Source organism: Entelurus aequoreus, linkage group LG26 (assembly GCF_033978785.1).
Source record: "Entelurus aequoreus isolate RoL-2023_Sb linkage group LG26, RoL_Eaeq_v1.1, whole genome shotgun sequence".
NCBI classification, from domain to species: Eukaryota; Metazoa; Chordata; class Actinopteri; order Syngnathiformes; family Syngnathidae; genus Entelurus; species Entelurus aequoreus.
In genome coordinates, this window is record NC_084756.1 from 33,531,776 (window position 1) to 33,557,581 (window position 25,806).

Below are 25,806 nucleotides of genomic sequence, written 5' to 3' on the forward strand. Positions count from 1 at the left end.
GTTTTATCCAGTTACTCGATTAATCGAAAACATTTCCAGTAGAACACTTGATTAATAACATTTTCAATAGCCACAGCCCACTATTTTATGTACGATTTAATATTTAGCATGTAGGAGTTAAAATGTGTTTTGTTTGTGTCCTGTAGACATCCATCAGCTGATTGGACACCAAGAAGAATGTCTCCCTCATCTGCAGGGGGACCGTTTCACTTCAGAGTATCCACAGCCCTCACATTTTAAAGGGGACGAGGAGGATCCACAGCTCACTTATTTTAAAGAAGAAGAGTAGAGAGGGTGTCTTGTAGGGCAGGAGGAGGCTGATGTCACCAAGTTTCCACTGACTGTTGTCTCTGTGAAGACTGAAGAGCATGAAGACAAAGCACCTGAGTCCTCACAGCTTCATCACAGTCCAAGTAAGCACAACATCCACATATCATCTAATACAATGTTTGTGACACATGTATATTGTGTAGTTATATTTATATGGTAATTATTATTTTGTGACTGTAAATTGTTTGCTTGTTTTTTATTGATGCTTTTATTTTTTTCTGTATTGTGTAGTTATAATTATATGCTTTTACTTGTAATTGTATTGAATTGTGAACCCCAGGAAGACTAGTGGGTTGTTGAGGCAACCAGCTAATGGGGATCCTTAATAAAAATCAAAATAAAAATCAAATGTTCATCCGGGGGCCACATTTATGACTAAAAATGGATATATATTTGCCATTTAAAAATGAATGCTCATCAATCGTGTGAATTAGTGAAGTGAATTATATTTATATAGCACTTTTCTCTAGTGACTCAAAGCGCTTTTACATAGTGAAACCCAATATCTAAGTTACATTTAAACCAGTGCGGGTGGCACTGGGAGCAGGTGGGTAAAGTGTCTTGCCCAAGGACACAACGACAGTGACTAGGGTGGCGGGAGCGGGGATCGAACCTGGAACCCTCAAGTTGCTGGCACGGCCACTCTACAAACCGAGCTATACCGCCCCGGTCATATCATCAACAATGTAATTGCTGGGTTTTAACCATGTGACCTGGAGGCCGTCCTCCTTACCTCACGTGGTCAAGTGAAGTCAAACATTCAATATGGCTACTGTTTATTTACCTTTAGCAGCACATATGTCAGCATATTTCAAAGGTTTAGTGGTGAAGATTAGGGATGTATACCAAGTATCATTTTTTTTTTTAGTACTGGTTCCTAATTATGTCATCCATGAGGACCGTGGAGATTCTGGACTAATGACACAACTATTGGTATTTTTAATTCTAGCTGACTGACGTAACTATGACACGTTGTCACATTGAGTTCAGCTGCCGCTGCTACACATTAAAGTCAGCTTTGAATAATGACAAATAAGGGAGCAACCACACGCAAAAGTTTGATGTGTGTGTTCTTTACAAGAAGATGACATAACTGCATTTCACCTTGCACTGCACACATAGTTGACTTCTTCAATACTTCAAATAAACAGCTGTTGATAAAAGACTTCCCTGCTCTGAGATGTTACAGAACATCATGTTGGAGGTGTTCAACCTCTTGTGCTAATAGAGATGCTAATTAAAATGCCTTTTTTTTTCCTTTTTATTTCCACAAATTACATATAGTACTGATAAATACTTGTATCGATAAGGAATATCAATTGGGGTATCATATCGATAAATTCTTAACGATTTACATCCCTACTGAAGATACAAGCCAGATATCTTAAAAAAATAATATCGATGTTTATTTGGATTTAGTTACTTCTCTGCTGTCTAGCAATGTCTCAACACCTATGATAGATGAATGAATCTAGTTTATTATTACTAATTAGCTATGTTTTGTTGATGTTAAACATTGCAGCATACAAGCTACAACAACACACAAATCCATTGTATGTGAAAGTTTCCTAAAGGAAAATGTTGATATGTAAATAAGTAGAGTAAATAAATCATTAACAGGATTTTACAGTTTAAATGCAAATGTCGATGCTCCTCTTAGACACACGTAATAAAGGTGTTTGTGAAATCCCCTGATGTCTTTTTGGTGCTAAATTAACCAAAACATTAGCGCCGCATAAAACACCATGTTGCTATTGGTTCGACATTTCAGGAAAAAAAGTTTAAAAAATACTTTAAAGCCTTATCCAGCTATTTACTGATGTAATCTAGTCATGTTTAGCCAAATTCTAAAAGAAAATGTGCAGGTGCAGTCTCCCTTTAAAATATCACAGAACTAATGCAAACAGGTGCTACTTCAGTGGCGCCATTAATACAAACAGCTACAAAAGTAAAACACAAGTTTAACATGTAAATGTGGCAAATATGAACATTTGCTTGTAAACCACTATCACAAACATTTGAGCCAGGCCTCAGGTTTCTGAAAAGTAGGTTTTATTTTTTTTAGTCATGTTCTTTGTTCTCTTTCGGGTGCACAAGCAGCTGTCTTGTTTGTATATAAGTGTTTTACTGCTGTGTTAATTTTTTTCATGAGTTTTTGTATTGCTTCCCTGATGTACGGTATGGTTTTGACATCTTGAATGCCAACGTGGTGACTGATGAGATCCTCAGAGACATTATCAAAACATATACTGGTGCAGGACAATGTGTCATGTGACTGGGTAAACCTGGACTTTTTAAAGCATTTGTTCGTCTAACTTGTGTATTGAAAAACATCTCCCTGAGCAGCAAGAGCGGACCTCAAGAATGGAGCAAAATCAGTCACAACCCCCCTATACCAAAAAGGAAAATGAGGAGCTACTTTAACTTTAATTACCTGAGATACTAAGTATGTCATTATTTTGACTTAGTAAATATTGTTTTACTAAGACAAAATAATGACTAAGTTAAATTAATGACTTACTGTAAATAAGCGTTTGCAATAAGCGTTTGAAAAAAAGAGTTAAAAGTGGGGCCACATGCTGACATATGCTCAACTCATCATGCTTAATTTATTACAGCATTTGGGAATAGGGATGATGTCTGATAAGAAATTATCGAGTTTGAACCCATTATCGAATCCTCTTATCGAACCGATTCCTTATCGATTCTCTTATCGAATCCAGATAGGTTGTTGTATATGGGAAAAAACACAATATTTGGTTTAACAAAAGCTCACTTTTATTTTATAAGAACATTTAAAAAACATAAAAATAAATAAATATTGACTGTTACCCCCCTAAAAAATAACAATAAATAAATATTGACTGTTGTTACCCAAAGTATATTAAGTGGGATTTTTCAGAAAAACAAATATATACAGTAACACAAAAACAACCTGTCTCTGTGATCACTATAGGTGTATAAATAATAATATAGTGTTAAATAAAATCAGTCCTTTGGGCACAAAACTGAAAATAATACAGCTCTCCAAAAAGTGCACTTCTGCTGCTATTGGAACATACTAACTACACACACTATGACACTAAGAACACCACAGTCATCAATCAACAATTCTTCTTCCAAAAATTTAGCATGTCTGCTTTTTCAGGATCGAGTCTGACCCGCTCTTCGCTAATTGTGTCGCCAACGGTGGAAAAAACACGTTCGCTTGGCGTGGAACTAACTTGGACACACAGATAGGTTTGACGACATCCTCCTCCAGTCTGTATCTAAACCTTCTGGGGTCCATCAGTGTGGCCTCCTCCAAGAATGACTGCACGTCCTTGTCCTGGAGGGAAAATGAGGGACAGACATAGCATAGAATTAGGGGGGACATTAGCTGAATTGATTGATTGATTGAGACTTTTATTAGTAGATTGCACAGTACAGTACATATTCCGTACAATTGACCACTAAATGGTAACATTGGAATAAGTTTTTCAACTTGTTTAAGTCGTGGTCCACTTAAATCAATTCATGGTACAAATATATACTATCATCATAATGCAGTCATCACACAAGTTAATCATCAGAGTATATACATTGAATTATTTACATTATTTACAATCCGGGGTGAGGGGGGGGGTTAGGTTTGGTTGATAACAGCACTTCGGTCATCAACACTGAATATGAAGACTAGGGTGTCTGTTATTAAGTCTTTAGTATTAGTATGTGGAATTAAATGATGGACTGGATTAAGTAATGAAGTTAAACATTGTACTGATATGATCCACTTTAAGAGGTTGTTCAAATTAATAGTGCTTACAAAGTACAAAGAATTATGAGAAATACTTTCAACCTTATTGAAAATAAGATATTCTTCATCTCAGTATATTAATAATGACTGAATTATTAATTACATATTACAAAACTGTTGTATATACTAATTCACAGATGTTATTTTATTATAAAAAGGTCAGTAAATGATGTATATATTTGTAAATGCTCTGAAGTGGGAAAGGGGTAGGACTAAATAAGCTTTACTTCTTCCTACTCTTTTTCGGACATGATTTAAAGTGAAATGATATGAAACTGTGATCATATTTAACTAAATTAGGAGTCTGTGTAGCCTGTTTTAAAATGGTTCTATTAGTAATTCTATACGAAATAATAAATCGCAAAATCAATTTCAAACCATATCGTCTATCCATAGTAAAAAGTCCTGTTGTCCTGTTTTGTTTTTATTTTCCTGTGAAAAATGTTGTGAAGAGCAGCGTGTTTGTGCGTCACTGAGATTTCAAGACAGTTCATAAGATAGCTAGTTTTTCCTAAGTGCATGTAAAAGTACTGAATGCATGGTATGTTTATCTTGCAGACATCTGTGAAGACCATCTTCACCCTGAGCAACAGAAGTGGAGCTTCAAGATGCGGACGGAGGAGCCACAGCCCTCCTACATTAAGAAGGAAGAGGAATACCCACTGATCCCCCATTTTAAAAAGGAAAAGGAGGACCCACTGACACCCCATTTCAAAGAGGAAGAGGAGGACCCACTGACACCCCAATTCAAAGAGGAAGAGGAGGACCCACTGAGCCCTCACATTAAGGAGGAAGAGGTGGATCCACTGACACCCCATTTTAAAGAGGAAGAGGAGGACACACTGAGTACCCATTTTAAAGAGGAAGTGGTGGATCCACTGAGCCCTCACATTAAGGAGGAAGAGATGGATCCACTGACACCCCACTTTAAAGAGGAAGAGGAGGACCCACTGACACACCATTTTAAAGAGGAAGAGGAGGACCCACTGACACACAATTTTAAAGAGGAAGAGAAGGACCCACTGACACCCCATTTCAAAGAGGAAGAGGACCCATTGACATCCCATTTTAATGAGGAATCAGTGGATCCACTGAGCCCTCACATTAAGGAGAAAGAGGTAGATCCACTGACACCCCATTTTAAAGAGGAAAAGGAGGACCCACTGACTACCCATTTTAAAGAGGAAGTGGTGGATCCACTGAGCCCTTACATTAAGGAGGAAGAGATGGATCCACTGACACCCCATTTTAAAGAGGAAGAGGAGGACCCACTGACACACCATTTTAAAGAGAAAGCGGTGGATCCACTGACCCCTCACGTTAAGGACGAAGAGGAGGACCCACTGAGCCCTCACATTAAATAGGAAGAGGAGGAACACAGCATCAGTCAGCAGGGAGAGCATCTTGAAGGACTGGAGGAGGTTGATGTCACCAAGATGCCAGTGATTGGTGTCCCTGTGAAGAGTGAAGATGATGAGGTCAAAGGTGAAAGTGAGGAGAAGAGAGAGGCGGAGCCTCCAAGCAGCAGCTCAACACAACACATGACAACAGAAGCTGATGGAGACCACTGTGGAGGATCACAAGCAGACAAGATGTTAGCTCCACTATCAGATAGTGAGGACACAACGTCACACTCTCCTGACACTGATGATGAACACTCTAAAGATGATAAGACATGTCACACTGACTGACAACACTCACTTCACATGTTCTCACTGTCACAAAACTTTTAAACACCATCGTAGTCTGAAAAGACACATGAGAACACACACTGGAGAAAAACCTTTTTCATGTTCAATCTGCGGTAAAGATTTTACTCATAGGCACGCTTTGAAAAGACACATGAGAACACACACTGGAGAAAAACCTTTTTCATGTTCAATCTGCAGTAAAGATTTTACTCATAGGCACAATTTGAAAATACACATGAGAATACACACTGGAGAAAACCCTTTTTCCTGCTCAGAATGTAGTAAAAGTTTTGTAATAAATCAAAGTTTAAAAGTACACATGAGAATACACACTGGTGAAAAACCTTTTCTTGCTCAGAATGTGGTAAAAGTTTTGTAAGAAATCAAAGTTTAAAAGCACACATGAGAACACACACTGGAGAAAAACCTTTTGCATGTTCAATCTGCGGTAAAGATTTTACTCATAGGCAACATTTGAAAACACACATGAGAATACACACTGGAGAAAACCCTTTTTCCTGCTCAGAATGTAGTAAAAGTTTTGTAATAAATCAAAGTTTAAAAGTACACATGAGAATACACACTGGTGAAAAACCTTTTCTTGCTCAGAATGTGGTAAAAGTTTTGTAAGAAATCGAAGTTTAAAAGAACACATGAGAACACACACTGGAGAAAAACCTTTTTCATGTTCAATCTGTGGTAAAGATTTTACTTATAGGCCACATTTGAAAACACACATGAGAACACACACTGGAGAAAACCCTTTTTCCTGCTCAGAATGTAGTAAAAGTTTTGTAATAAATCAAAGTTTAAAAGTACACATGAGAATACACACTGGTGAAAAACCTTTTCTTGCTCAGAATGTGGTAAAAGTTTTGTAAGAAATTGAAGTTTAAAAGAACACATGAGAACACACACTGGAGAAAAACCTTTTCATGTTCAATCTGCGGTAAAGATTTTACTTATAGGCCACATTTGAAAAGACACATGAGAACACACACTAGAGAAAAACCTTTTTTATGTTCAATCTGCGGTAAAGATTTTACTCAAAAGCACAGTTTCAAAGCACACATGAGAATACACACTGGAGAAAAACCTTTTCCATGTTCAATCTGCAGTAAAGATTTTACTCGAAGGGACCATTTCAAAAAACACATTAAAATACACACAGGAGAAAAACCTTTTTCATGTTCAATCTGCAGTAAAGATTTTACTCGAAGGGACCATTTCAAAACACACATGAGTACACACACTGGAGAAAAACCTTATAAATGTTCAGTATGTTGTAAAAGTTTTATACAAAGTCAGCATTTGAAAAGACACATGAGAACACACACAGGAGAGAAAGTGTTGAGTTGCAGTGTGTGTGGTGAAAGATTGTCTTCTAAGTACCAGTGTAAGAAACACAAGTGTGCTGGTGAGAACAGCAGCAGCAAATGAAGATGCAGGATTTGAAATAAACTGTCAAAAATTTTACTCTGACCTTCTAACAACATCAGCACATAGATTCTAACATTTATAGATTAGATATTTTAGATTATTGCTTTTTTTCAGTCAAGTACATGTTTTAATATACAACATTGTGTACTGTTATTTAAAAATGAACACACCACTTTGACTGTAAAGGTGAGAATAAACAGGACAAAACATGTTGCAAATACTTTTTATGTGTATATAGATATTCAGAAATCATTTTTAATGTTTAATGATGTTATAAATGAACTCCTTTAAATGATGTTCATATTTTTTTACATTTGTTCATACCTCTGCTTTTGAGTACACATAAATCCCTCTTAGTGCATATTTACTGGTTCACATGTGAAACATCTTCTGGACCACTTCTGGAAGCATATTATTATTTACTTTATACATCATTTGAGCAGTTGTGTTTTATACAATTTTAAAATGTGTGACTTTATGAATCATTTGTTGGGTCTCTATAATCCAATTTATTAATTGTCTTTATTCCTCTCTTGTGTAATATGAATATTGTTGTGTGATTGTTTTATATGTATGTCCCCAGACCTTTATGCAATAAGCAATGTATGCTTCAACTAAAGTTGTGTACAATAAATGTAATTAATATTTGTGGGTATGTATTTTATTGTATTTATTATCACAGTCAATTTTGTAAATGTTATCTTTATATGACTTACATGTAGTTTCCAGCTTACTTCATCATCTAGACCAGGGGTCTCAAACTCAATTTACCTGGGGGCCACTGGATGCAGAAACTGGGTGAGGCTGGGCCGCAAGAAAAGATTTCTTAAAAAAAATCTAACATGCACTTTTTAATGAATTCACCTCCTTTGAATGGCTTTCCCGCCCTAGCAACCATCTCACTCACCATGTAGCTAGCTTTGACTGCTGCATCGCTCTTTTCGCTTGCTTTCTTGACGAAATCTTGTTGCCTCAGTAGACTGGTTTTAAAATTTGCAACCCGGTTCACTCCCCTAGTATTTTGCATACTCCTCAGCATGTCTAGTTGTATAATGACGTTTCAAATTGTATTCCTTGTGCAACGCAACTTTCTCTGTATCAACTACAGAAAAGAGCTATAAGGATTATTCATAAAGTAGATTACTTAAAACACACTAACATATTATTTATTAATTCTGGTTTATTGAAACTACAGGAGCTAGTAAAGTTACAGACATTATGTGTCATGTTTAAGGCTAAAAGTAAAACATTACCAGCAAATTTACAAAAAATGTTTGTCATCACTTCTGAGAATGAAGAGCATAGAAGAAAAGGTCATTTCAATTCTTGACGAAATCTTGTTGCCTCAGTAGACTGGTTTTAAAATTTGCAACCCGGTTCACTCCCCTAGTATTTTGCATACTCCTCAGCATGTCTAGTTGTATAATGACGTTTCAAATTGTATTCCTTGTGCAACGCAACTTTCTCTGTATCAACTACAGAAAAGAGCTATAAGGATTATTCATAAAGTAGATTACTTAAAACACACTAACATATTATTTATTAATTCGGGTTTATTGAAACTACAGGAGCTAGTAAAGTTACAGACATTATGTGTCATGTTTAAGGCTAAAAGTAAAACATTACCAGCAAATTTACAAAAAATGTTTGTCATCACTTCTGAGAATGAAGAGCATAGAAGAAAAGGTCATTTCAAACATCAGTATTCAAGGACAACTTTAAAACAAATGTGTATATCAGTGGTGGGGGTTAAACTATGGAATTCTCTTTACAAGAGATAAAAGATTGTAAAAATATATTCCAATTGAAAAAATATATAAGGACAGAACAATGAGATCATATGGACAGCCATAACTGTTTACATTTTGCTTTATATTTATTATTTTACTTATTTTATGCCTAGTTTTGTATTTGTTTTGTATCATCCTGTGAGGTGTATACTACTTATTTTGTTTTTTTTGTTCTTTTTGTACATCATGAAGTTTTGCACTTCTTGTGTTTTTTTGTTTGTTTTCGTTATATTTGGATGTAATTGTTTGTTTATATGATATCATTAAGTAAGACTACGTACTATGTTGAAGGGGGCAGAAAAATATAAGATTTTTCTTCATCCTGCTCCTTCTCAGGCATTGGTGTGTAAATGTATAATTTAAAAATTGAGGTATAATTGTCTATCGATCAAAGATGCACATCAATGAAGGAGATAAATAAAAATGAAATGAAATGAAATAAGACACGTCGGGGTGCCCCTGTGAAAGAAATATTGCATCAAAAATCGTCTCTGTCTGGAGCCAACGGGAGGAGGGTGGGGGGTGGAGTTTACAGTTACGGTAGCACAATTAGCCCCGAACGGGTTAACATCACCACGTCTGTATCAGCGCTGGGGTCCAGTGCACCACACTTTTGTATTGTCGCTCGCTCCTTCGGCGGAGTGCTCGTCTTCCCCGCCCGGACTGTTTACAACGGGGGCGGGAGCGAGCAGGCGGGCGAGGGAGGGAGGCAGGGAGGGAGGAAGGAAGAGCGTGTGTCATAGAAAAGCGGCAAAATGTTTCTCTGCTTGCATTACGCAAGTGACATCAATGCATACTTGCCAACCTTGAGACCTCCGAATTCGGGAGATGGGGGGGGTTGAGTTGGGCGGGGTTAGGGGTAGCGGGGGTGTTTTTGTAGCCCGGAAGAGTTAGGGCTGCAAAGGATTCTGGGTATTTGTTCTGTTGTGTTTATGTTGTGTTTAGGTGCGGATGTTCTCCCGAAATGTGTTTGTCATTCTTGTTTGGTGTGGGTTCACAGTGTGGCGCATATTTGTAACAGTGTTAAAATATAAATAAAATAAAATATGACCACCCTCAGTGTGAAATGTATGGCTGTTCCTCAAGTATGTCTTGCAATAACCTGCGTGTGTCTCTAGAAGCCTCATACAACATGTGTCTGGGCTGGCACGCTGTTAGTATGGAGAAAAAGATGATGCGGTGACAGATTCTAGAGGACACTGATGACAGTGCCATCACGGCACGCCCTCGATATTGTCGAGAGCCTCATACCACAACGTGATTGGTAGATTTCTTCAGCTCCGCACACAACGCTGTCAAGCGCCTTTCATTTAAAACTCGCGGGCCGCACTAACATTAAACTTTCATATTAAGGTGGGGGCCGCAAAATAACGTCTCCCGGGCCACAATTGGCCCGCGGGCCGCGTGTTTGAGACCCCTGATTTAGACTAAGTCAGCCTGGAGGATGTGTGTAATGTTGAGATGTGTTGGAGATGTCTTGGTTTGTTTGGATGTTGTCAACCTGTCAATTGTTCTATTTAAACATGTTGTCAGATCTCGCGAGAGAAACAAGCAACCAGCTCTATTACTTCTTCTTCTTACTGGCAGTTTGCAGCCATAACTTGAAAGGTTCATACTGCCACCTACCGGACTGTAGAATGTAGTGTGGGCCATAGGACAGAAGGAGGAAATCCCGTTAAGAACCTGTGGAGGGCAGCAATACACCTAAGATGTTCTACTAGTCTGCTGGAAATAGAAAGAAGAAGAAGAACGAGGGGCAAGCAAGATAGCGTTTGTTGGAGAAAGTCTAAACGTGGGCATTATAGTTCTGTATTTTTAATCAGTGCATACATGTGCACATATATGTGGTTTTATATAGGCTACCTTTTATTTTGTTTCCCGAGTATCCTGGTTCCTTGATTTTTGTAAGTAAAAATAATCTTCAATGGCGCTGCTGGATCAGTTTGAATTAGTGGATGGATAGCGGGAAAAGGAACAATATGTGACAAGGAAGGCTGTGCATGGTGCGAGTCAGACAAGATGCCAAGTGGAACAAACATTTGAACAAAGGGCTTATAGGAACAATGGTAAATGACTTATACTTGTATAGCGCTTTTCTACCTTCAAGGTACTCAAAGGGCTTTGACAGTATTTCCACATTCACTCAATCACACACACATTCCCACACTGATGGTGGGAGCTGCCATGCAAGGCAATAACCACGACTCATCAGGAGCAAGGGTGAAGTGTCTTGCCCAAAGACACAACGGACGTGACGAGGTTGGTAGAAGGTGGGGATCGAACCAGGAACCCTCAGGTTGCTGGCACGGCCACTCTCCCAACCGCGCCAATCCCTTTCAGTGTTTTCTGCAACTGACTCTGACTTTGTCTTACCTCTCTATTTTTGGAGGTAAAACTCTGAAGCTTTTGAAGTGGTCTTGTCATCGTTGTCCGGACAGAAGGGCGACACGGCAGTGCGGCTGGATCAAAAGAGACGTCGGAGACGCTTTACTGAAGCAAAAGTTGCTTTATTACCAGCGAGCGTCATTTACACAGGACTGCAGTTCCTGGGAGGAGGTCAGGTCAAATATGGAGGACTCCTCTCCCGGAGAAGCCAAACCATCCTTTTATATATTCCTTCTTTCACTGTCTGGGTGTGCTAAACAGCACCACCTGACCACGAAAGGAGATGTTGGTGTGTAAGTGTCTGGAAAACAACTGCTTTTGAGGTTGGCGTTTGAGCTAGACAAGTAGTCTCCTTTCAAGGATATGGTTGTCATTTTTGCATTCCCAAGTCCCAATTAGGGCCTCTTTTCCTACGAGAAGTGATCCAATTCCCCTGCCAATATCGAACTAAGGGTCCTTATCTTGTCATGTGCTCAAACTGAAATACCACTGTTTACTCAAACCTGATGGTTTGCTTTCTCCCAGATCAATATGAACATTCACCAAGTGTAGAACACGATATGAGTTCATTAATACACTTCATTTTACATACTCAGGAGTTTGCACTTAACCTGCTCTCTGGAATATTCCCCCGGTGACTGTGTGACTTTTGTATAAACATGTTGATACACATTGTTACAAACTGAGTGGAACATCAACCTCTCATAAATATTGTGTGTCTCAAACTGTCTTGGCGTCTTGTCCAGGGTGTACCCCGCCTTCCGCCCGAATGCAGCTGAGATAGGCTCCAGCGCCCCCCGTCACTCCGGAGGGAATACGCAGTAGAAAATGGATGGATGGATGGATGGCTAATCAAGGAAAAAAATAATAATAATAAAATAAAATAAAATTTTAAAAAAATATATATATAGATATTTGCATATATATATATATATATATATATATTATATATATATATATATATATATATATATATATATATATATATATATATATATATATATATATATATATATATATATATATATGTCTTAATTAGATTATCCAAAAAATAGTGCTCGATACCGTGGTAGAGCGTAATATGTATGTGTGGGAAAAAAATCACAAGACTATTTCATCTCTACAGGCCTGTTTCATGAGGGGTTTTCCTCAATCCTCAGGAGGATTGAGGAAAACCCCTCATGAAACAGGCCTGTAGAGATGAAATAGTCTTGTGATTTTTTTCCCACACATACATATATATATATATATATATATATATATATATATATATATATATATATATATATATATATATATATATATATATATATATATATATATATATATATATATATATATAGATATTTGCATATATATATATATATATATATGTATTTTATTTTTATTTTTTTCTTATGCTACTGTTGTTTCAATACATTGTTAAATATTTGAATATTTTTACGAAAATAAGTTGTATGTGAATGTTGTCTGTCTATCTGTGTTGGCCCTGCGATGAGGTGGCGACTTGCCCAGGGTGTACCCCGCCTTCCGCCCGATTGTAGCTGAGATAGGCTCCAGCGCCCCCCGTCACCCCGGAGGGAATACGCAGTAGAAAATGGATGGATGGATGGATGGCTAATCAAGGAAAAAATAATAATAATAAAATAAAATAAAATTAAAAAAAATATATATATATATATATATATATATATATATATATATATATATATATATATATATATATATATATATATATATATATATATATATATATATATATATATATATATATATACATTTCTTTTTTTCTTTCCTTATGCTACTGTTGTTTCAATACATTGTTAAATATTTGAATATTTTTACGAAAATAAGTTGTATGTGAATGTTGTCTGTCTATCTGTGTTGGCCCTGCGATGAGGTGGCGACTTGTCCAGGGCGTACCCCGCCTTCCGCCCGATTGTAGCTGAGATAGGCTCCAGCGCCCCCGCGACCCCAAAGGGAAAAAGCGGTAGAAAATGGATGGATGGAAGTTGTATGTCTTTGTTTTGAAAATGTAAAATGAACATGTTTACTTTTATTTTCAGAATGTTGAAATAGTTGTACCGGGGGTGGGGGGAAGAGAGCTGGTTACTTGTTTCTCTCGCGAGATCTGGAAAAGACCTTGTTGCTTGTTTCTCTCGCGAGATCTGACAAGACTGCGCGGGAAGCAAACACGGCGAGGATAAGGCAAGATGGCGTCTGACGGTGAAGACGTTATTGCAGTCGTCACAGTTCATTGTTCTTAATCTGTGCGTCCATGTACACATATATGTCCTTTATTACACTCTATTAAATAGAGTAATAATAACTGTTTGTATATTAGTCTGAGCGCACTTTGATGCTAGCTTAGCCTGCTAGTTAGCTTAGCTTGTTAGCTGCTAACAAAGAGAGGCGGAAGTGATGAAAACACATCGCTAAGCAGAGATCAAGTGTGAGTGTAAAGTGTTGTGATTGTGTGAAAATGTACGAAAGGACCATAGCAGAGTACGAGGAGGAACTTTGTCCAACAAAAGAGGAGAAGGAGCGACAACATCAAGTTGTGTTACACACAACAGGTTTGTTTACTTCTTACTCTCACATCTTTACTAACCTTATATTTATTATTAACACTATTCTTCAATAGATTGTCTATAGGAAGATGAATTGTCATGTGAGGATGATGCACTGATTGTTTTATGTTGTTCATAAAAACCAGACAGTTTCCGACACACAATATTTATGAGAGGTTGATGTTCCTCTCAGTTTGTAACAATGTGTATCAAAATGTTTACACAAAACTAAGTCAGAGTCAGTTACCATGGTAACTGACGCTGTCAACCTAGCCTGCTACCTGGCAGGTTTGACAAGTTATTTATGTGTGTAAAAGCTATACTGACCTGTTATTTCCTTCATATTGGTGCAGCCATTAACCTACTACATCCACCTACTCAGTGGCCTAGTGGTTAGAGTGTCCGCCCTGAGATCGGTAGGTTGTGACTTCAAACCCCGACTGAGTCATACCAAAGACTATAAAAATGGGACCCATTACTTCCCTGCTTGGCACTCAGCATCAAGGGTTGGAATTGGGGGTTAAATCACCATAAAAATGATTCCTGGGCGCGGCCACCGCTGCTGCTCACTGCTCCCCTCACCTTCCAAGGGGTGATCAAGGGTGATGGGTCAAATGCAGATAATAATATGGCCACACCTAGTGTGTGTGTGACAATCATTGGTACTTTAACTTTTTAATGTGGCAGTGATTGTGGAAAAAACAAAGCCTGATCTAAAGATGACATCTTGATCTCATACCAACTCAAACCAATCTCCACAAAACGTACTTTATTTGTCACCATGGAGGCGAGGATTAGTGATTTAGAAGTAGCTAAAGCACTGCCGATGGCAGATGGACCTTATCCGCTAGCTAGCTAGCCATGTCTTAAAGCATCTCTTCCTGAGGGTGTTTCAGTGTTATAACTTCACCTTTATCTTTACTTTTTACACCAAAATGCGTCTGTTCTCCCTTTTCTGTCTACACACTGTGTCTGCTTGTAGGTAGTCCTTGATTGTGTGCCGCCGAACATGCTCGTCTGCTCGTAAACCAGCAATGTCACGACGTGACTTCGACGTGGGAGCGGGGGGGTGCGGGACCGGTACGTTTCAGAGAACGGTATAGTACCGAAAATGATTAATTAGTATCGCGGTACTATACTAATACCGGTATACCGTACAACCCTAATAGGTGGTTTGGCACATTTATAATTAAAATAACAAAATAATGTTGGTTTTCATCAGATATGTTCTAGTGTTGTATATGTGGATGGGGGCCCTGCTTTGGAAATAATGTGTACCCCTTTCAGAGATCACGTTTAGTTCCACTTCAAACATTCACATGTTGCACAATGAGATGAGTGCTGTAGCACAAGGGTGTGATAACGTGAACAGTTGTGAAACTTTCTAACGAACACAACGTCACTACGTCAGTAGTTGTCAAACTTTTTTCGCCAAGTACCACCTCAGGAAATACTTGGATCTCCAAGTACCACCATCATGAACAGCATTAAAATACAGTAGCATAGTAGGCCTTAAAGGCCTACTGAAAGCCACTACTACCGACCACGCAGTCTGATAGTTTATATATCAATGATGAAATCTTAACATTGCAACACATGCCAATACGGCCGGGTTAACTTATGAAGTGCAATTTTAAATTTCCCGCTAAACTTCCGGTTGAAAACGTCTATGTATGATGACGTATGCGCGTGACGTCAATCGTTGGAACGGAAGTATTCGGACCCCATTGAATCCAATACAAAAAGCTCTGTTTTCATCTCAAAATTCCACAGTATTCTGGACATCTGTGTTGGTGAATCTTTTGCAATTTGTTTAATGAACAATGAAGACTGCAAAGAAGAAAGTTGTAGGTGGGATCGGTGTATTAGCGGCGGACTACAGCAACACAACCAGGAGGACTTTGAGATGGATAGCAGACGCGCTAGCCGGTGACCTCACCTTGACTTCCTCCGTCTCCGGGCTTTCTCGACTCTCATTTTCAAAAGGATATAGTATCCGAGGTGGTTTAAAATACAAATCTGTGATCCACAATAGAAAAAGGAGAAAGTGTGGAATCCAATGAACCCTTGTACCTAAGTTACGGTCAGAGCGAAAAAAGATACGTCCTGCACTGCACTCTAGTCCTTCACTCTGACGTTCCTCATCCACGAATCTTTAATCCTCGCTCAAATTAATAGGGTAATCGTCGCTTTCTCGGTCCGAATCGCTCTCGCTACATTGTAAACAATGGGGAAATGTGAGGAGCCTTTCAACCTGTGACGTCACGCTACTTCCGGTACACGCAAGGCTTTTTTTTATCAGCGACCAAAAGTTGCGAATTTTGTCGTCAATGTTCTCTACTAAATCCTTTCAGCAAAAATATGGCAATATCGCGAAATGATCAAGTATGACACATAGAATGGATCTGCTATCCCCGTTTAAATAAAAAAAAATTGTTTCAGTAGGCCTTTAATTATTCATTAAAAACAAGGAGGACACTTTATTTAACAAGTATATTTAATATTTTAGCCACTGTAATATTACACACAATGGAAGCACCATCCACAATAATACAATGCAAGGTAAGTCAACAGCTGAGTGCATGATGCAAAGTGTTTGAAAATGAACATGTCATCGTTGGTCATTCTTCTAGTTACACTTTATTAAGTGTTGCCTATAGTGTCTTGTTATTGCAGCGTTTTTCAACCTTTCTTTGAGCCAGGGCACATTTTTTGCATTGAAAAATTGCTGAGGCACACCACCAGCAGAAATAATTAAAAAACTAAACTCAGTTGACAGTAAAAAGTTGTTGTTGCAATTGTTGGATATGACATTAAAGCATAACCAAGCATGCATCAATATAGCTCTTGTCTCAAAGTAGGTGTACTGTCACCACCTGTCACATCACACCCTGACTTATTTAGAGTTTTTGCCGTTTTCCTGTGTGTAGTGTTTTAGTTCTGGTCTTGCGCTCCTATTTTGGCGATTTTTTTCTCTTTTTTATTTTTATTTTCCTGTTGCAGTTTCATGTCTTCCTTTGAGCGATATTTCCCGCATCTACTTTGTTTTAGCAATCAAGAATATTTCCGTTGTTTTTATCCTTCTTTGTGGGGACATTGTTGATTGTCATGTCATGTTCGGATGTACATTGTGGACGCCGTCTTTGCTCCACAGTAAGTCTTTGCTGTCCTCCAGCATTCTGTTTTTGTTTACTTTGTAGCCAGTTCAGTTTTAGTTTCGTTCTGCATAGCCTTCCCTAAGCTTCAATGCATTTTCTTAGGGGCACTCACCTTTTTTTTATTTTTGGTTTACACATTAGACACCTTTTTACCTGCACACTGCCTCCCCTGTTTCCCACATCTACAAAGCAATTAGCCACCGGCTGCCACCTACTGATATGGAAGAGTATTACACGGTTACTCTGCCGAGCTCTAGACAGCACCGACACTCAACAACAACACATCATTTGCAGACTATAATTACTGCTTTGCAAAAAATATTTTTACCCCAAATAGGTGAAATTAGATAATCTCCCACGGCACACCAGACTGTATCTCACGGTACACTAGTGTGCCGCGGCACCGTTGTTGAAAACCCCAAATTTGGATGCTATCAGTGAGAGCGACACGTACTGTAGCAGAGATACTTTATCTTACTTTTAAATTTAGTGTTAAAAACAAATCCTAGCAGAAACACTGCAACTTGTTTTGTTTTTACATTAGAGTGTGTGTGTCAGTCAGATGATTATAATAATAATCATCCTCTAATAAATATAACATATTCCTTATTTACAGAGTTGGCGTGCACAGGGCAAGTTGGATGCCACACTAACAGTACATCATCATCTACCAACATCACACATACAATACCTGATGTCTTCCAGAAGCAGCTGCTTGTGCTCCATCCTTAAAATGGCAAAAGACCTCACTGCAGTGCTGTCATATTTCATTGGCAAACTTTCAAATAGTTGAGAGGTGTTCTCTGATATGTGTAAGACTAGACCTCTCATGTATCAACACTATTGTTGTATACGAGGACAAATAGTGCACTTACATCTTATGGCCATCATGTGCCAACTTGCACATGTATTTGTATTGAATTGTTTTTTAGTTTCTGCCAAATTGCTTTGTTAATAATGCTCTTATTGCTTTCATATGCACATTTAATTTCTACTGGAGGTACATGTGACGTTGTCTACAATAATGTTTCTTCTACAAAGTACATACTTTTGAATGTGTTACTTTTAAATAAAACTTATAGAAAATGTTGAGCAAATTTGAAAAATACCACGATAATAATGATAACCGGGATAAGAAATGTTCATACCGTGACATCCCTAGTGTCTATGTTTGTGTGGGTCTATATGAATGTATGTATGTATGTTGTTGCGTCGACCAGCATTCCTCCAATGGGGAATTCAAATTGCTAGTCTCTCCCAGATTCTTTTTATGGCAATATGCTGTTGTTTATATTCAATCACCAGGCAGAAGTTGGTATTTTGTGGTTTATTCTCCAAGCTTAGAGGACAAACCTGAGACCAATCCAGCACCCAAGCATTCCCTAGCCCGGTCCAGATCGGTCTACCAAAACCCCGGAACTCCTCTCTACTTCCTCCTTCTCCTGTCCCCCCCACCTGCTGTTTCCCCAGTCTAGCTGTGCTTCTTATCTTAGGAATGTAATGGCAGTCTCAACAAAGACAGTGCTCTGACTCTAACCAAGGACACTCGAATCCAAGCACTTTGTACCACACGAGACATTAGCTGATGTAAATATGACTATAGGAGTTTTTAGAAAGAAGTAACACTTAAATATGGATATGATTCTGATCTGCTTCCATCAATGTACAGTCGCGATCAAAAGATTACATACACTTGTAAAGAACATAATGTCATGGTTGTCGAGTTTCCAATAATTTTTACAACTCTTGTTTTTTTGTGATGTAGTGATTGGAGCACATACTTGTTGGTCACAAAAAACATGAAGTTTGCTTCTTTTATGAATTTATTATGGGTTTACTGAAAATGTGAGCAAATGTGCTGGGTCTAAAGTATACATACAGCAATGTTAATATTTGCGTACATGTCCCTTGGCAAGTTTACCTGCAATAAGGCGCTGTTGGTAGCCATCCACAAGCTTCTGCTGGAATTTTTCACCACTCTTGACAAAATTGGTGCAGTTCAGCTAAATTTGTTGTTTTTTTGACATAGACTAGTTTCTTCAGCATTGTCCACGACGTTTAAGTCAGGACTTTGGGAAGGCCATTCTAAAACCTTGTCTGGGGGGGCGTGGCCTGCAGAGAAGTGGGGCGTGTCAGGACCAGTTTAGAGAATAGCGGCAGGTGTGTAGATTACACAGCTGTGAGTGTTTGTCTGATCACCTGTCGCTCTATTAAAGGCAGCAGTCGGGAAGGAGAGAGGTTGTTGTTGTTGGTGATGGCGGTTGGTGACACACAAAAATAAGACCTTCTGGAGAAAAGTTATGTGTAATACCCCAAGATAACATGCAGTATCTTATTAATTTATAGCCAAAAAAATTTGTTTTTTATATATATTTTCAAAGCAGAATAATGTCCTTAGGGCCCTCTGGCACCCCATGGGGCCTCTTAAGACCTCACTGTTTGTGCTAATCGACCTGTTTCTTCTCCTTTTAAAGGCCTACTGAAATGAAATTGTTTTATTTAAACGGGGATAGCAGATCTATTCTATGTGTCATACTTGATCATTTCGCGATATTGCCATATTTTTGCTGAAAGGATTTAGTATAGAACAACGACGATAAAGGTCGCAACTTTTGGTATCTGATAAAAAAAAAGGCTTGCCCCTACCGGAAGTAGCGTGACGTAGTCAGTTGAACATATACGCAAAGTTCCCTATTGTTTACAATGATGGCCGCATGAAGTGAGAGAGATTCGGACCGAGAAAGCGACAATTTCCCCATTAATTTGAGCGAGGATGAAAGATTTGTGGATGAGTAAAGTGCAAGTGAAGGACTAGTGGGGAGTTGAAGCTATTCAGATAGGGAAGATGCTGTGAGAGTGACCTGATATTCAGCTGGGAATGACTACAACAGTAAATAAACACAAGACATATATATACTCTATTAGCCACAACACAACCAGGCTTATATTTAATATGCCACAAATTAATCCTGCATAAAAACACCTGCGTGTTTGTTATGCTAGCTCCTAGCTCCTCTGCTAGCTCCTAGCTCCATAGAACACGCCAATACAATTCAAACACCTGATCAACACACACAATCACTCAGCCCAAAAGACCGTTCACCTAACCCAAGGTTCATAAAGCTTATATATTTTTAAAAAGTTACGTACATACGCAAAAAAAAGTTGCGCACATACGGTCAAGCGATCAAATGTTTAGAAGCCAAAGCTGCATACTCACAGTAGCACGTCTGCGTCTTTGTCATCCAAATCAAAGTAATCCTGGTAAGAGTCTGTGTTGTCCCAGTTCTCTACAGGCGTCTGTGTATCGAAGTCAAAAGTCCTCCTGGTTAGAGTCTCTGTTATCCGAGTTCTTCCATCTTGACTGCATCTTTCGGGAATGTAAACAAAGAAGCGTCGGCTGTGTACTGTTGTTGCTGACTACGTTCGAAAAATACGTCCATTTCGCACCGACAACTTTCTTCTTTGCTTGCTCAGCTTCCTTCTCCATAATGCAATGAACATGATTGCAACAGATTCACGAACACAGATGTCCAGAATACTGTGGAATTATGAAATGAAAACAGAGCTTTTTCGTATTGGCTTCAATGTGGAAGGCATACCCGTGTTCCCCGGTCTACGTCACGCGCATACGTCATCCTCAGAGGCGTTTCGAACCGGAAGTTTAGCGGAAAATTTAAAATGTCACTTTATAAGTTAACCCAGCCGTATTGGCATGTGTTATAATGTTAAGATTTCATCATTGATATATAAACTATCAGACTGCGTGGTCGGTAGTAGTGGCTTTCAGTAGGCCTTTAATATTTGCTTACATGTCCCTTGGCAAGTTTACCTGCAATAAGGCGCTTTTGGTAGCCATCCCCAAGCTTCTGCTGGAATTTTTCACCACTCTTGACAAAATTGGTGCAGTTCAGCTAAATTTGTTGTTTTTTTGACATAGACTAGTTTCTTCAGCATTGTCCACACGTTTAAGTCAGGACTTTGGGAAGGCCATTCTAAAACCTTGTCTGGGGGGGGGGGGGGGGGTGGCCTGCAGAGAAGCGGGGCGTGTCAGGACCAGTTTAGAGAATAGCGGCAGGTGTGTAGATTACACAGCTGTGAGTGTTTGTCTGATCACCTGTCGCTCTATTAAAGGCAGCAGTCGGGAAGGAGAGAGGTTGTTGTTGTTGGTGATGGCGGTTGGTGACACACAAAAATAAGACCTTCTGGAGAAAAGTTATGTGTAATACCCCAAGATAACATGTAGTATCTTATTAATTTATAGCCAAAAAAAATTGTTTTTTATATATATTTTCAAAGCAGAATAATGTCCTTAGGGCCCTCTGGCACCCCATGGGGCCTCTTAAGACCTCACTGTTTGTGCTAATCGACCTGTTTCTTCTCCTTTTAAAGGCCTACTGAAATGAAATTGTTTTATTTAAACGGGGATAGCAGATCTATTCTATGTGTCATATTTGATCATTTGGCGATATTGCCATATTTTTGCTGAAAGGATTTAGTATAGAACAACGACGATAAAGGTCGCAACTTTTGGTCTCTGATAAAAAAAAAAGCCTTGCCCCTACCGGAAGTAGCGTGACGACACCGGAGGAAGGACTGCTCATATTTTCCGATTGTTTACACCAGCAGCGAGAGAGATTCGGACCGAGAAAGCGACGATTACCCCATTAATTTGAGCGAGGATGAAAGATTTGTGGATGAGGAACGTGAAAGTGAAGGACTAGCGTGCAGTGCAGAACGTATCTTTTTCCGCTCTGACCGTAACTTAGGTACAAGGTCTCATTGGATTCCACACTCTCTCCTTTTTCTATTGTGGATCACGGATTTGTATTTGAAACCACCTGGGATACTATATCCTCTTGAAAATGAGAGTCGAGCACGCGAAATGGACATTCACAGTGACTTTTATCTCCACGACAATACATCGATGAAGCTCTTTAGCTACTGAGCTAACGTGATAGCATCGGGCTTTACTGCATATAGAAACAAAGCAAATAAGTCCCTGACTGGAAGGATAGACAGAAGATCAACAATACTACCAAACTCTAGACATGTAAATAAACAGTTAATGCTTTCCAGCTTGGCGAAGCTTACTAATGCTGTTGCTAACGACGCCGTTGAAGCTAACTTAGCTACGGAACCTCGGCAGAGCTATGCTAAAAACATTAGCTCTGCACCTACGCCAGCTCTCATCTGCTCATCACGACCCATGCTCACCTGCGTTCCAGCGATCGACGGTACGACGAAGGACTTCACCCGATCACTAGGGTTGGGTATCATTTGAATTCGAACGATTCCGATTCCGATTCTTTGTTTCGATTCCGATTCCTGGCGATTCTCGATTCAGATTCTTCTTGTACCATGCCGGGATCAATGTGTTTGACAGGTAGTCCCTGGAAGGTGGTATGTATTCTGGGTTGAGAGTTTTCACCATATCCCTGCAAACATAAACAAACATGTAATGTTGCTGTTACTGTTTAGCCCAGTATCAATTAGCTTAGCTCTAACGTTATTGCTTAACTAACCTAAATGTTAGAGATTCCACCTCTGAAAAGGGATGCAGTCTTTTGACTATGTGTGCAGTGACCTTTCTGTGGCACTCTTCCATCTGTGGCACCGACATCTTCCCCATTCCCGCTACGGTGAACAGAGTACGCTGAGCACATCGCGGAGCCTGGCTAGCAGGTTGTAAATTGTCTATGAAAAAATATGTGAGCTAATTTGTTAGCTGCCTCAACGTTGGCGCAAAACACATTATTTATTGCATATATATTGTTTTACTTACCGGATTCGGACTGCAGTGCAGGTGCCAGGCTGGGCGTCGGAGGAAGAGGCAGAGGAGAAGGGTCGGCGCAGCGCGTCGAAGACGGGAAGTGCATTTATTTGTACTCCATGAACTCGGAGGTGCTTCATCATGTTCGACGTGCACCCTCCTAAGCACAAAACAGTCCTGTCGCACGTGTTACATTTCGCCGATATTTCATTTTTTTTAGTAAAATAAAGCCACACTTCCGACCGCCGACGCCCGCTATCCATGTTTGACTGACTCGCTCGGCTATGCTAACACTTCTGGCGGTGGGCGCTTCTTCGTTGGTGTTCAGCGGCTTCTTCTTCCGGTTGGCGGACTTATTCTTTTTTTTCCGGTCGGCGGACTGGGTATCGAAACTAGGAATCGAAATTTAAACTTTTGAACGATTCCGGGAGAATCGGAAGGTTAGTCCCGGTTCCAATCGATACTCGATACCCAACCCTACCGATCACCGATGCGGTCGGCGGCCCGGAGACGGAGGAAGTCAAGGTGAGGTCGTTCGGCTAGCGCGTCTGCTATCCTCAAAGTGCTCCTGGTTGTGTTGCTGTAGTCCGCCGCTAATACACCGATCGCACCTACAGCTTTCTTCTTTGCAGTCTCCATTGTTTATTAAACAAATTGCAAAAAATTCACCAACACAGATGTCCAGAATACTGTGGAATTTTGAAATGAAAACAGAGCTTTTTGTATTGGATTCAATGTGCTCCGAATACTTCCGCTTCTACTGTTGACGTCACGCGCAAATGTCATCATATCGAAACGTTTTCAGCCGGAAGTTTGCCAGGAAATTTAAAATTGCACTTTATAAGTTAACCCGGCCGTATTGGCATGTGTTGCAATGTTAAGATTTCATCATTGATATATAAACTATCAGACTGCGTGGTCGGTAGTAGTGGCTTTCAGTAGGCCTTTAACCGACTTTGAAAGCAAAATTAATCCACAAATAACCGAATGGTAAAGCAGAATTGAAAATGAAATCTGAATTGGTAAAATCCTATCAATATCGCTCCTAACATGTGACTAAACAAAGATGGCTTGTCTTCAAGAGCATGTTTGTCTTCTTGTGTCCTGCAGACGTCTGTGAAGAACATCTTCTCTCTGAGCAACAGAAGTGGAGCTTCAGGATGGACAAGGAGGAGCCACAGCCCTTCCACATTAAGGAGGAAGAAGAGGCGCCACATACATTACGAATGCAAAGGGACGAAAATAACCCATTGATCTCCCATTTTAAAGAGGAAGAGGAGGAACACAGCGTCAGTCAGGAGGGAGAGCATCTTGAATGGTTGGAGGAGTCCCCCGTGATTGGTGTCCTTGTGAAGAGTGAAGATGATGAGGTCAAAGGTGAAAGTGAGGAGAAGAGAGAGGCGGAGCCTCCAAGCAGCAGCTCAACACAACACATGACAACAGAAGCTGATGGAGACCACTGTGGAGGATCACAAGCAGACAAGATGTTAGCTCCACTATCAGATAGTGAGGACACAACGTCACACTCTCCTGACACTGATGATGAACACTCTAAAGATGATAAGACATGTCACACTGACAACACTCACTTCACATGTTCTCACTGTCACAAAACTTTTAAACACCATCGTAGTCTGAAAAGACACATGAGAACACACACCGGAGAAAAACCTTTTTCATGTTCAATCTGCGGTAATTATTTTACTCATAAGCACGATTTGAAAATACACATGAGAATACACACTGGAGAAAAACCTTTTTCCTGTTCAGAATGTGGTAAAAGTTTTGTAAGAAATCAAAGTTTCAAAGCACACTTGAGAATACACACTGGAGAAAAACCTTTTTTATGTTCAATTTGCGGTAAAGATTTTACTCATAGGCAACATTTGAAAATACACATGAGAATACACACTGGAGAAAACCCTTTTTCCTGCTCAGAATGTGGTAAAAGTTTTGGAAGAAATCAAAGTTTAAAAGAACACATGAGAATACACACTGGAGAAAAACCTTTTTTATGTTCAATTTGCGGTAAAGATTTTACTCATAGTCAACATTTGAAACGACACATGAGAACACACACTGGAGAAAAACCTTTTTCATGTACAATCTGCGGTAAATATTTTACGCAAAAGCACCATTTCAAAGTACACATGAGAACACACACTGGAGAACAACCTTTTTCATGTTCAATCTGCGGTAAAGATTTTACTCGAAGGGACCATTTCAAAAAACACATTAAAATACACACAGGAGAACAACCTTTTTCCTGTTCAATCTGCGGGAAAGATTTTACTCAAAGGCACTATTTGAAAAAACACATGAGTACACACACTGGAGAAAAACCTTATACATGTTCAGTATGTTGTAAAAGTTTTATACAAAGTCAGCATTTGAAAAGACACATGAGAACACACACAGGTAAGAAAGTGTTGAGTTGCAGTGTGTGTGGTGAAAGATTGTCTTCTAAGTACCAGTGTAAGAAACACAAGTGTGCTGGTGAGAACAGCAGCAGCAAATGAAGATGCAGGATTTGAAATAAACTGTCAAAACTTTAACTTTGACTTTGTAACAACATCAGCACATATAACATGTGTGACATCATTGTTGTGTGTGTAACACAATCTTGTTATTATGCTTCTAACATTTATAGATTAGACACTTCAGATTAGTGCTTTTATTTCAGTCAAGTACATGAGTTAATATACACATTTGTGTACTTTAAAATGAACAGAACAATTGGACTGAAAAGGTGAGAATAAACAGTACATAAAATATGTTACATACGATAAACATTGTATGTGTAGATATTCATAATTCACTTATACTTATTCATAATAGTGTTTTATATGTTTTTTTAAATAATGAAGGGTTCT

The 25,806-nt window shown here is 39.1% G+C and overlaps 2 protein-coding genes across 2 annotated transcripts; both read left to right on the plus strand.

Annotated features, from left to right (window-relative positions):
* Positions 1-300: 300 nt before the first annotated feature.
* LOC133643611 (gastrula zinc finger protein XlCGF28.1-like) lies at positions 301-25,806 on the plus strand. Its single transcript, XM_062038282.1, has 2 exons — positions 301-413; positions 24,044-25,806. The coding sequence occupies exon 2, from the start codon at positions 24,094-24,096 to the stop codon at positions 25,450-25,452; it is 1,359 nt and encodes a 452-aa protein (XP_061894266.1). The 5' UTR covers positions 301-413; positions 24,044-24,093; the 3' UTR covers positions 25,453-25,806.
* Positions 5,885-6,566, plus strand: LOC133643612 (oocyte zinc finger protein XlCOF22-like; the record flags this gene model as incomplete). The annotated part of the gene is given in 3 exon segments (XM_062038283.1): positions 5,885-6,161; positions 6,164-6,346; positions 6,427-6,566. Coding segments are annotated over 3 exon segments (600 nt in total), but the record flags the coding sequence as incomplete, so codon positions are not given.